This window comes from Lampetra fluviatilis, chromosome 29 (genome assembly GCF_964198595.1).
Source record: "Lampetra fluviatilis chromosome 29, kcLamFluv1.1, whole genome shotgun sequence".
Classification (NCBI taxonomy): Eukaryota; Metazoa; Chordata; class Hyperoartia; order Petromyzontiformes; family Petromyzontidae; genus Lampetra; species Lampetra fluviatilis.
The window spans coordinates 1,844,189-1,855,806 of NC_136303.1; the positions used below are offsets into that span (position 1 = coordinate 1,844,189).

At 50.5% G+C, this 11,618-nt stretch overlaps 1 protein-coding gene across 1 annotated transcript; it reads right to left on the minus strand.

Moving 5' to 3' along the window:
• Nucleotides 1-71: 71 nt before the first annotated feature.
• Nucleotides 72-11,135, minus strand: TOMM40 (translocase of outer mitochondrial membrane 40). Its single transcript, XM_078869978.1, has 9 exons — nt 10,652-11,135; nt 7,966-8,033; nt 6,722-6,814; nt 5,664-5,765; nt 3,412-3,517; nt 2,634-2,756; nt 1,717-1,793; nt 1,232-1,334; nt 72-618 (listed from the first exon to the last, which is right to left on the minus strand). The coding sequence occupies exons 1-9, from the start codon at nt 10,881-10,883 to the stop codon at nt 479-481; spliced, it is 1,044 nt and encodes a 347-aa protein (XP_078726104.1). The 5' UTR covers nt 10,884-11,135; the 3' UTR covers nt 72-478.
• Nucleotides 11,136-11,618: the final 483 nt, after the last annotated feature.

Consider the following 11,618-nt stretch of genomic DNA (forward strand, 5'->3'; position numbering starts at 1 on the left):
GGGCCGGGACGGTGATGCCGACAACAGGAAGAGCACAGACCGGTGCCGCGAAGATGGGGAAAACGAACCAGCGACTTCCGACAGATTTAATGAAAAAGCAAAAACATTACAGCAACGTCCCTTGACATCAGCTGGCTCTCACGTCGCATGCAGACTGGCTTTCGCTTCAAATGGCTGCAAGTCTAAGAAACGAAACGTCATAATTTTCATCGTCGATTGGGTTTTTTTTTCATAATGCCGAACACGTTCCTGTACACGGCAGTTTGCGTCTCGCCGCAGAGTTTTACCATCCGTCCACACGTCAACACGAGCGCGGGCCAACTGGGGGCTTTTGTTTTGTAACTGAACGTACAAAACAAAAATAACCCCACGAAAAATTAAACGTGATTTTTTTTTTTTGCGCAACTGGATTGAGGACCAGGAGGAGATGGGTAGTTGGTGGGGGGGGGGGGTCGGTAGGGATGGGAATTACGAGTCATCAGCCTATGGTCAGGCCGAAGCCGCACTGGAACTTGTTCTTGCGGTGGTTGATGAAGGCGGCGAGTGCCAGCGTGAGCGGGAGGGGCGGCAACTTCTTCTCGAGAACGGCGCCCACCGTCCAGTTGCTGTCCACCGTTCCTGCGGGGAGCCAAGAGGGCGGACGGGGTCAACACGCAGAATCTTACCGTGGCTCCCCACCGCTGACGTTCACGCGCACCCAAACGCGCATATTCATGGGCACACGCACAGTCCTTTTGCCCAGCCGCCGCTGCGTGGATTAGGGCCCGACCCATATGGCTTGAGTTTGTCCGACCGTGCTTCACCACGCTGGCCAGTGCCGGTTGGTGACCACGGGAAGGCAAAGGACATGGGAGTACAATTAGCGCAGTACAGCAATGGATTTTGCTGTACTGCCTCCTCCTACCGACAATGCAGCACAGGCCCCGCAGTCGATTACGATGACATGAGGTGCACGGTGATCACCAATCAAAGCGCTATCCAAGCTAGACCCCTGCCTAGCTTCTGAAAATCTGACAATATCAGGCCAACGCCAGGTAATTTGGTCAAAGGCAAACACCGAATATACACACAAAGCAAAACGCACAACACATGCACACACATTCATACGCATCAAATACGCGTGCGCCGTCCCGATGCTCGTTTGAGCGGGACGGGTAGCGGAGGTGGGGGGGGGGAAGGTGACGTTTAATGTCAAACGAAGGCCGTGCCGACCGCGTCAGTCACCGCCTACCCCGGAACACCATGTTGGCCTTGGGAAGGTCAATCTGGTACCCGAACGTGCACGCGGTGTCCTCCATGCGCATGTTCGCCTCCAGCTCCACGCCCACCTGGATCTGCAAGCGGGCGCGGGGAGTGACCGGGCGCTCGGGTGAGGCGGTGCAGACGTGCGGCGCGGCGTGCCAGCACATGGTGGTGGTGGTGGCGTGGCAATGGCATCGCATAGCGGTGTGCAACAGCCTAGCGTTATACATCTTGCGGTTTGGTAATACATGGTGTGGTGGGGCAGAACTTGGCGTCTCTTCTTCTGTGTGGCTGCTGATGTAGATGCATAGCAACGACGACAATTTCACATTCAGAACTTGGTGTGATGTGGCAGAAGTAAAAAGTAATTTCTTTAGGAGTGCTCTTTGGGTTTGTTGTCCTTCCCCCGCACCTCCGATTAGCACGGTTGGCTACGTACGGTGCGAAAGAAGTTCCACAAGACATAAGACTCACCTGTTCGTTGGCCTTCTGGTAGTAGCTGGCGTGGATGTTGGCAAGCCCGGCGTTTAGCGTCGCCACCCAGTTTGAGCCTACGAAACCACGTGGCAGGGTTGTTAATGTCTGGTGTTTAGCGTTATTGATAATTGCGTGCAAGAAACTGAATAAAATGGTTTGCTGCACATATCGAAATATTCAACACTAAAAATCCTGCTGTGCGTTTGCTGGCTTTCTTAACATACCACGAGGTGACTGAAGAGCCCTGAGAGGCTGATGCTTAATGGCTGCAGCTTAACAATCAATAATGAACTTGCCGTACGGTTTGATAATTGACGAATAATCCTAAAACAAAGTGAGCTATAATACAGCTTTATACTTGGATGCACTGTGTTGAAAAGATGATATTTATATTCGGTGATGTCAGGGTCAGAAAAACTGCAATAGAAATGGCACAAAGAGTTGATGTCCATGACAGATGCTTCCCATCTTTGGCGATATTCAGTGTCTCTCATGGAAAGCCCCATCCAACTGCACACATTATCCCACCAACCGATCCATTTTAAGATTCTAGTTATTTTGTTTAACCAGGCGAAAACTCAAGAGACCCGAATAATCTCTTTAGCAAGTGTGATCCAAGTCACCAACGAAAGTGACGACCACTGTAAGACTGCTACGCGAGCGAATGGCGACGAGTTCAAACTCAGAGCTCTTTGCGAGGTTCCCACCGCCTCTCAGGGCCACCAATTGCTGCCCCGTGCTACCGTTTCATGGTGCCACGGGCTCCCACCAGCCCCCGCGTTACCATGCCACGGTGCCACCACCGCCCCCCACTGCTACCGTGCTACGGTGCCACTACCGCTCCCCGTCCTACTGTGCCACAGGCCCCCACCGCGCCACGGTGCCACCACCACCTCCCACCGCACACCACACACCGGTGTATCGCGCCACTGCTGTGCTGACGGCGCCCTCCTCGCCAGGCCGCCTGTGGTACACCAGCTCCCCGCCCAGCGTCAGCTGCTCCGTCACACTCTGCAGGTAGTGCGCCACCATGATCACTGTAGCGGAGAGAGGGACGAACGGACAGCGAGGGCACCGGGGAAGGAGGGATGGATGGATGGGAGCGATGTTGGGAGAGAGGGTGGAAGACGGTTGTAGGGAGTCAGCATGGAGAGGACAGGTGGGAGGGAATGAAATAGGAAGAGAGAAGGGTGGCAGATAACAGCAAACAAGTTACGAAAAAACACTCAAAACGCATGACTTATGTTGCACTTTCTATCATGCATTAGTAAGTATTCATTAGTAGTATGGAAGCCAATGGGTAGCCATCAGGGAAAAACAAAACAGCATTGTGGGAAATAATCACTTGGGCTTTGGTTTCTGTCCCAAAAGACTCACCACACCCCCTATGATTTAACGTATCATCACAATTTGATTCAGGAATGCATTAGAGTGTATAGTGGCTGCAGCGACTACATGAACCGATAGCAATATATGAATTGTATATTGTCCATCCTTACGATCACTCTTGGATGCACGTATTGTGAAGGTAAGATTTTTTTTTTTTACTGCAGAATATATCCACCACACTAACCCAGAGTGTACACAGCTGCTCCAGTGTGTGCACGCGCACATTCATATTACACGACAACAGCAAATACGACCTTAGCAAACAGGACGATAAGCGTGCAACGGTCCCCGTGCATTAATTACTCGACTCAGAGACGACGTCCGGGTTCCCCAGCGCCACGGTGGCCGTGTAGTCTTCCCCCCGGTACTCCGCGTCAAACTGCCAGGTCATGAACTTCGACTGCTGGGTCTGCTCGCGGTCGCGCACGCGCACACAACACAGGTGCGCGGGGGTCACGGAAGGTTCGGGAGGATGAGAGGCAATCGGACCGGACACGCAAAGAGGTCAGAGGTCTTGACCACGATGGGTGAATGAATGGCCGATAAATGGCAGGCAGCACGATTGTCAAGATTGGAGTGCCAAGTGCCAAGTTGACCAAGCCACATTCTATGTGGCTTGGTCAACTCGTGGTAATCGGAGGTGCTTAGCCAACCGTGCTAATCGCATATTATGTGAAGAGAAGTGACTTGCAGTGGAGAATCTTTACCAAACCACACCTGCGTGGGTGATTTGTGCAGTGCCCAAAGCCAATTACACAATGTCAAGAAACTACTTTTATTAATTTACACAATTACTGATCGATGTCAAAGGATATGGCTTGGAGCGAGGGTTAAAGTTAATGTTTAAAGCGAAGGGTCAGAATTGAGGTAACATTTAAATAATGTAAAGGATACAGGGATGAAGTTAAGGGATAAAGTTATGGTTAAGAGTTGAAAAGAATTTTGAAAATCACAGATGAGCGTTAACGAAAAAAGGATTCACGTTAAGGGTTTGAGCGCATGTTAAAGTTTAAGGTTGGGTTAAAGGGTAGATAAAGGTCATATAGGTTTTAGCCAAATGTACCCTGGCTTGACTACTGTACGCAGCAAGTTGCTATTTTTTATGCTTTAGTGTCCCTTGTTACATAACGTGAAGTCTCTAACTTGTGCGATTTGTGTGCTAGGTGTGTGGCACGCTAATAAGTATCAGTTAATACAATGACGACATAAACCCATCGAGGAGGCACATGAGACGGACACTGCTGGAAAAAAACATATGCCTGTTGTCCAGTCTTGGTCAATCATTGACGGGCGTTATAAGGGATCCCAGCTGGTTGTTTATGCAATCGTCTCGATGCCTGCTCCCCCCTGGTGGTAAATAGCGGTAGTGCAGCAGACACGACCACCAACAAGCGATCCGTCATGTTTCATAACAACCCTCCTCCCCACCACCACAAAGGGTGGAATATGGGGCTCTGTAAACGGCCACACACGCGCTCAAAGCTTAGGCCGTGTGGTTGGGGTGGTGTCACCTTCTGCCTGGTGGCACACACCGTACGTAGCCAAACGATTGGCAAGGTTGGCTACGTACGGTGCGAGAGAAGTTCAATATACACACATGCTGATCGGTCACAGGATGTTGTTTACTGGACTGCTTGGCCCTGTCTGCATGCCCTGAAACAAAGAACATCTCTTACAGACACGGGGCTGAACAGTAGCGCATTGATAGTCAGTGGGGGGGCTCGCAGAGCCAATGCGTGATTGGTAACGGTTGCGTCTGCAATACGGATTCTCTATGGGGGAGTTCAAGTGCGACTAACAATTTTTAAATGGGGTTGCCACAGCCTGTTTGATTAGGTCACTGAGTATGGCTAAAGAATCAGATACACCGTGCCTTCAACTCCTCTGCCATGACGCTAAAAAAATCTAAGCACCAAAACCATAAATCGGGGTCTTTCCAACTATATTTTCCTGCAGGTCACACAATAAAAAAGAATCTGCACGTTTTAGTGCTCCAAGTTTTATCGCAATATCACATATATAGAAGTTATGGCGTCACATGGCATCTTTGCGTCACGACCTCTGCACCGGCGACCAATGTGCATCTCTCGTCTCCAGATCTCTCATGTCAGTATTGTTTTTATCTCGCTTTCATCTCACCAATCTGTTCCTCTCCGTGTCCTGGGCGAACCTCATTTGCCAGTAAAAAATATGATAATTGTTTTTTTACCCTTTTATCTACATTACCAGAGTTATGTTTTTGTTTGCATTATGACTGCAGGTATTGTGGTCTATCCAAACATGACTCCTTGTAAAAAAGGTGTCAGTTTTGTTGCCAGATAAAGAAAACAATTATCATATTTTTTACTGGCAAATGAGGTTCCAATGGTGTAAATGCAAACCCACAGCTATTTATATTCCTGTATTAATAAACGTAGGTGTGTGGGTACAAGCACGACAACTCAGGCCGGGGAGACAAGAGAAAGGAGAAGTAGAGGAAGATAAAAAATAATTTTCGTATATGAAAATGACAGAAGTTCTGCTGTCGTTGTTTTTTTTCACTCCGACCCACAAACCTGCAGGGCCACCTTCCCTCGTAGCCGCTGCGTCAGCTGGTGGATGATCTGGGCGTTGAGGCTCCCCGTGTTGTCCACGTCGCCAATGATGACGGGAAAACACTGCCGCAGGGAACACGCGGACACCAGGGATACACGCAGAAACACAAAGATCTCCCGTTAAACTTCAACAAACACGGACACCAGGGATACACGCAGAGACACAAAGATCTCCCGTTAAACTTCAACAAACTTCAAGAGCACGTGCTCTTTGTCTTTCTCCCCAGTCCTATCCCAACTGGGCTATAAGCATCATGTCAACAGATGAAGAAACCTGTGTGCGAGTGAACGGCCCACGGAAGCGGATTTCACAGAACTACTTCTGAGATTCCTTCAAGTGACCTCTGGTCCACATGAAGAACGTTCCCAACCATGCTGCTACAGAGAGTAAGGTTAGACACATCGAAACAAAAAAACTATATTTGTCATTTTCAGAGCTTGACTTCATCCAAAAAGCAGAATTAAATTTAGTGCGATACTTTGTGTGCAATCTCATCTGTGATCAGGGATGAGATCATCAACTCGTTGCATTTGAGAACCCAGTTAAAACCAGAGGGTGCCTGCCTGGAATCAAAGCCAGGACCTCTGCGGTGCCAGCTCTGTGCTCCGACCTTTCAGCCCACCAGGATGCCTTTCTGGAGCAAGCTCTCTTATCGAGAGAGCACCTATTAAGTCTGGCAGATCACAAGAAGGCTTGGTGTGGGCGATGCCACTCCTTTACAACTTTATCCCTCCCCGGGGCAAAATGTTTGCCCCCTGGTACTCACTTTATGGCTTTTAGAAACCTATGGTCATTCCAGGCAGAGTTGAGAAATAATTTGCATAGCCAGCCATCAAACCGAGGTGTCATGTTAGTTAGTGCTGTGGATGACCAACAATGCTGCTGCTCTCGGAAGAGAGGCAGACCACTAATTTTATAGAAGGGGTTGTCCCCTCGCACCCAAACGCATGAGAGCCGTCCTGTCAACTTGAATGAATGCCTGCGAACGGTGGCGATTGCAGCTGTCTCGGCATCTCACCTCAGTGGGGCTGATCTGCTTCGTGCCCACGTAGGTCGTGCCGAAGTGGTAGTTAGACGGGCCGACGGTGCTCAGGTTCACGGTGTGACTCACCTAACAAAGACACAGTCAGCGCATGCTTCACAAACACACGCACACCTAAGGCGGAACGTATCTGCATTGCGCACAGCCCTTCCATCGATGCACTGCTGGATGACGGCCTCCTCATGCCTGCATGGGTTGCCGGGGTTACATACCTGTCAACCCATACGGTTTACCCGTATTCTTGTGCAAAGAAATTTAGTAAAAACATGTTTTTTGTCTATTTGTTTGTGTTTCTCCCTTGTGACGGGACTTTGTAGGAAGAACGTTGATATTTATCAGGGCATGGGGTGACCAATAAGGTCTGAATTGGTCTGTAATAAGGAAGGGCACTGAAAAGGGGTTGATAGGTATGGGGTTAGGTGACCATATTTGACCACGCGAATTGGTGCAGGTTGGCGGTAGAAAGCGCTTGCTTCAACAACGCAGACACAGCTGTTACTCGGAGTTGCTGATGCTGCTGTTCACAACAGACTGGTTACTTCAATTTCTTTGCTCTTTCCCCCTCCCAATTATTGTCCAATCATGCTGCTAAAAAATCATGTCATGAGATAAAGACGTTTCCATTGGGACCTTTCGCAAAAAGGTGCACCATCTTGTCTACCTGATAACCGGAACAAGACTATCAACTTGCCACGCTTCAGAACGCTGTAGGACAGCAGATAGCCGAATCCTGGGTTCGAACCCAGAATCACAGCAGTGCTGACTCGGTGTTCCAACCTCAAAGCTACCCAGCAACCTCCTTGAAATCCATAGAACCATCAACTTAATGCAAATGAGTATCAAGGGCAGTTGAAACCATACTCAAGCCCAGGAAGGATCCAAGTGGTACTAGCTTAGTTCTCCAACACAGCCATTATGAACGCCCTAACCACCCATACATGTCATCAATATTTTCGATCGCCTTTCTCCCTCTACTCTGTACCCTCATAGACCTCACTCCTCTCTTCCGCCAACAACAAAATCTCTCCGAGCTGCGGTCACGATTCAAAACTTTTTAAAACATGCGTTTAATGGCAACCGTACGAATTTGCAAGCAAAGGGGGTTTGATTAAGGGGCGGTTTCAGTATCTAAGACTCCTTTTAATGCGAAGTTTCAGGAGAGCCTCTCCATCCCGGCCCCCGCGACCCCAACCGACCCTCGTCCCGCCGAGTGACTTTACCTGGAAGTGGTTGCTAAGACCTTTGTTGATAACGAGCCGCACACCCTCCATCTGTGCGGGGAACACCTCTGGATGTCGGAGGTTGGCGGGTGATGGTTTGTGGGATGGCAGTGGATGCAAAGTGGTGCGGGTCAAGGGAGGGGGTCAGAATCGGGAATGAATGGCAAGGATAGGGGTGGGGGGAACGCAGTAAAGGAGAGGTCAGAATACAAAGTCAACAGGCACAACTCTCGCTACCCAAAAGCAGTGCTAGCCAGCACGTTGTGCGATTTAAATGTACAGTCCTATGTCGATCCATTGCGGCGTGGGTCATAGGGGCAATTTGACCATACTTCACCACACTGGTTTGTGTGCGTTGGTGGAGGCAAGCAGCAGTAGTGGACATCGGAGCATAATAAAATATAACAAGGGATTATGCTGAACTCTCCACTGCTTACAAAGTAGCAACCACCCAGTTTTATGCAGGGTGGTTGCTAATACAAAACACCATCCAGGCTCAAAAACTGCTTAGCTTCCATGATTTGGCGTTTTGGTCACAGGCAGTGGGTTTTGTACCACTTTATCTCAAACCCTCTCTTCTCCATCATTCGCCCATCCTCACATGAGAGGACATTTCGGGTAACTTTGATCAATGCTCAGTAATTACTGGGGCAGCAGACGTCATGGGTTGCTGGAGGGCGGAGGCACATCAGACAAAACTTGCCTCACGTTCACGCCACTCGAGATATCGTTACCTTCGATTATTAAAACACATCTGTTACTACACGGTCATTTTATTATAATTATAAAAAAGGCTCCACCTATAACGTCTTCAAGTCTTGTTCATGGAGAATGTACGAGACATTACTCACAAAGCACAAGGAAACAGAATAGTTCTGTCATAATTATTTATTCAGAAACCCGCAAACCGATCGCTCGAGTGCTTATGCAATTCAACTCGTGAAACAATTCATCCGGAATCTGCCGTAAGATGTTGGAAGTGAAGCAAGGTTGATCCTGGACAGTGCTTGGACCTCAGATTTGATTTCAAGTGTGCGTGCAACTGATGGTTCTGCTTTGCAGACTGAGTTAAAAATATATTTTTTGCATGTGACATGTTCTATTAGCCTTGAATATAGCTGTATCATGTTGATGCACGACCTCGCCTTTCGGAAACGTGACCATGTAAAGTTGTTTTGGATTCATTTGTTCGTGTTTTATTTTGCTGTAATCAGGTTTTTGAAACCAAGTCCCCATCGAAAATGAGCATTTATTGCACGATTGGTTTTACCTATGCCGAAATAAAACCTAAACCTAGCTCAGACATCACAATGCATACCAGGTTGTGTAGGCTGCTGCGGGGGCTACATTGTCAGAAGGGGGGCAATTGCAGACAATGACATTGTTATACTGTACTGTGCTCCAACGCATATGCTTCTCGCCTTCACCAAACCTGCACCGACCAGGGTGGTGAAGTGATGGGCACCAGCTCGCACTGAACAGCGTGAAGTAAAATAACCTTCACGAGCCGCAACCGCGTGGCGAGTGAGGCTCTCTCATTCATCGCTTGAATGACGAAGGGTTGTAGAGATGCACAACTCGTACAGGACAAGTGCTTATCTCCAGTTTACAGCTATGAGCAACCGTCTGAACGGTCACTTTCATATGCAGGAGAGCGAGACATTCCGGGTTCAATGATGAAAATTGGATTCCATCGTGTGCGTTGAACTTCTTTCACGCCGTACGTAGCCAACAGTGCTCATCGGAGGTGCGGGGGAAGGACAGCTCTACACAATACGCAGTTCTGAAGAAAATAGTTTTCGATTTAGATTTAAAAGTGCATAGCTCCAGTGGCTTCCTAATATTGGAAGTAGTAGGGAGTTCCAAAGGGCCGCAGAAGCACATCTGAAAGCGTGCGATGCAGTGACCGCGTACATTGCGAAATGCCTGTAATGATCCAATAATTTAAACGTTTGCAGGAAACTCATTCAACTGTTATTGAGACTCGGTGAGGTCTTAATGAACCTTCATTTTCATAATCATTAACCACGATGCATTTTCAAAAAATCACGGCCCTGCAAGGGCAATTAACCGCCCTTGAACTGGGAAAGCCACCCCTATCCCCATCGCTCGTCTCTCACTTCGGGACAGCCACGGCTGCTGTCGGAAGGCCCTTATCCTCATTATTCACTGCAGAAGCAGCGTGTGTCTCGTCCATGATCTTTGAAAACGGTGTACAGGGGGTGGTGGTGGCAATTATAAAAGGCGCGTGCTGCAGTAGTGGCCATTCAAACAATAAAAAAAATCCCATCATGGGCCCTTGTGGCTACTTGGGACTCCACGGCCGAGGCGGGTTACCATGCACGCCCATGAACAACGCTTTAAAGACAAGCGTTGGTGGGATCATGTACGAGAGAGAGTTGCGAAAACCATTCTCACGACAAATGCGCGCGAGCCCCGGGGCCTCCAAACGAGTCAGAACGAACTCCGAGTGCGGGAGGCTTTGCTCAGAATGATTCACTCGACAACACCGTCGAATGAATGAATGAATGAGAGAGCGCGACACGCCGCGCCTGGCGATGGGTGACAAGAGCAGAGGCCTCACGCCCGCCGCCGCGCCTGATGGCACCGCTGACCTTTCGCCCAAAAGAATCCACCGGCGCTCTTCCCCCCCACCCGCCGCCACATAACTCCCGACCTCACTCACCCTTGCACTTGCGGTGCAGCTCGTCGTACGTGCCCGGGTTGGGCAGCGAGGAGCGCGGCGCGGCCTCCCCACCCGACCCCGCAGCTCCCCCGGCAGTCGTCGTTCCTGAGGCCCCGTGCGGAGGCAACTGCGGGGCCACAAGGCCCGGCATCCCGGGCGGCGGCATGGGGAACCCGGGCGAGGACATCATCGGCGGCGGCGGTGGCGGCTGAGCCGCCGCTACGTTGCCCATGACAAGAGACGGCTCGAGGAGAGTTCGTTTGATCGGTGCGAGGAAGGCAGGCGAGCGAGCGAGAGAGAGGAGGAGGAGGAGGGGGGTAGAGAGTGAGAGGAGTCGATGCCGGCCCCGGCTGCCCGTAACCTTGCCGCGCCGCGCCGCACGCGCCTACTCCCGCACTGCTCACTCCATGTGCTAGCGCGACGCGCTGCGATTGGCCGGCGCCGCGTCACGTGTCCCCCCCGTTTCCGTTTCCGATGCGTCACGTCCGCTTCCGAATCGGCGGTGCGCCGCTTTCTCCCTTTCAGGGGCGGGGGGGGGTGTCCGCCGTTCGTCACGTGGGGTAAAAACGAGTTCCGTTTCCGGAACGTCACGTCCGGCGAACCCGATTTGCACGATGGAGCAACTCGCCTTCTCATTGGTCGGCGGCGCATCACGTGGTCGGAGCGCCGGGGGAGGGTGTCGTTATTTTGACGTCACGTCCGAGAGTTTTTTTACTTGTCTCCTCCCCCTTTCCTGCGGTTCTCCTATTGGTCGCGTGACGTCATTCGGGGGCGGGGGGCGAAGCGCGTCACGTGGGTCGCGAGAGCGCGGCTTCAGAGGCCGACGTCGCGGACTTTCGTATCCTTAACTGCTAGACGTCACATCCGGTAATGAGCATCGCCGATACCCGGATATGACTTCGACCACCCGCCGTCAGATTTCACAAAAACAACTCAACACGTTCGTAAATAAGCACCGCGTGTCTTT

What these genes read in the sequence shown, in the direction of transcription:
- TOMM40 (XM_078869978.1), bottom strand. Translation starts at nt 10,883, where the DNA reads ATGGGCAACGTAGCGGCGGCTCAGCCGCCACCGCCGCCGCCGATGATG. An exon ending in GCTGCACCGCAAGTGCAAGG is followed by an intron (nt 8,034 to 10,651) that starts GTGAGTGAGGTC and finishes TCCGACATCCAG; the next exon opens with AGGTGTTCCCCGCACAGATG. An exon ending in ACCAGAAGGCCAACGAACAG is followed by an intron (nt 1,335 to 1,716) that starts GTGAGTCTTATG and finishes GCCCGCTTGCAG; the next exon opens with ATCCAGGTGGGCGTGGAGCT.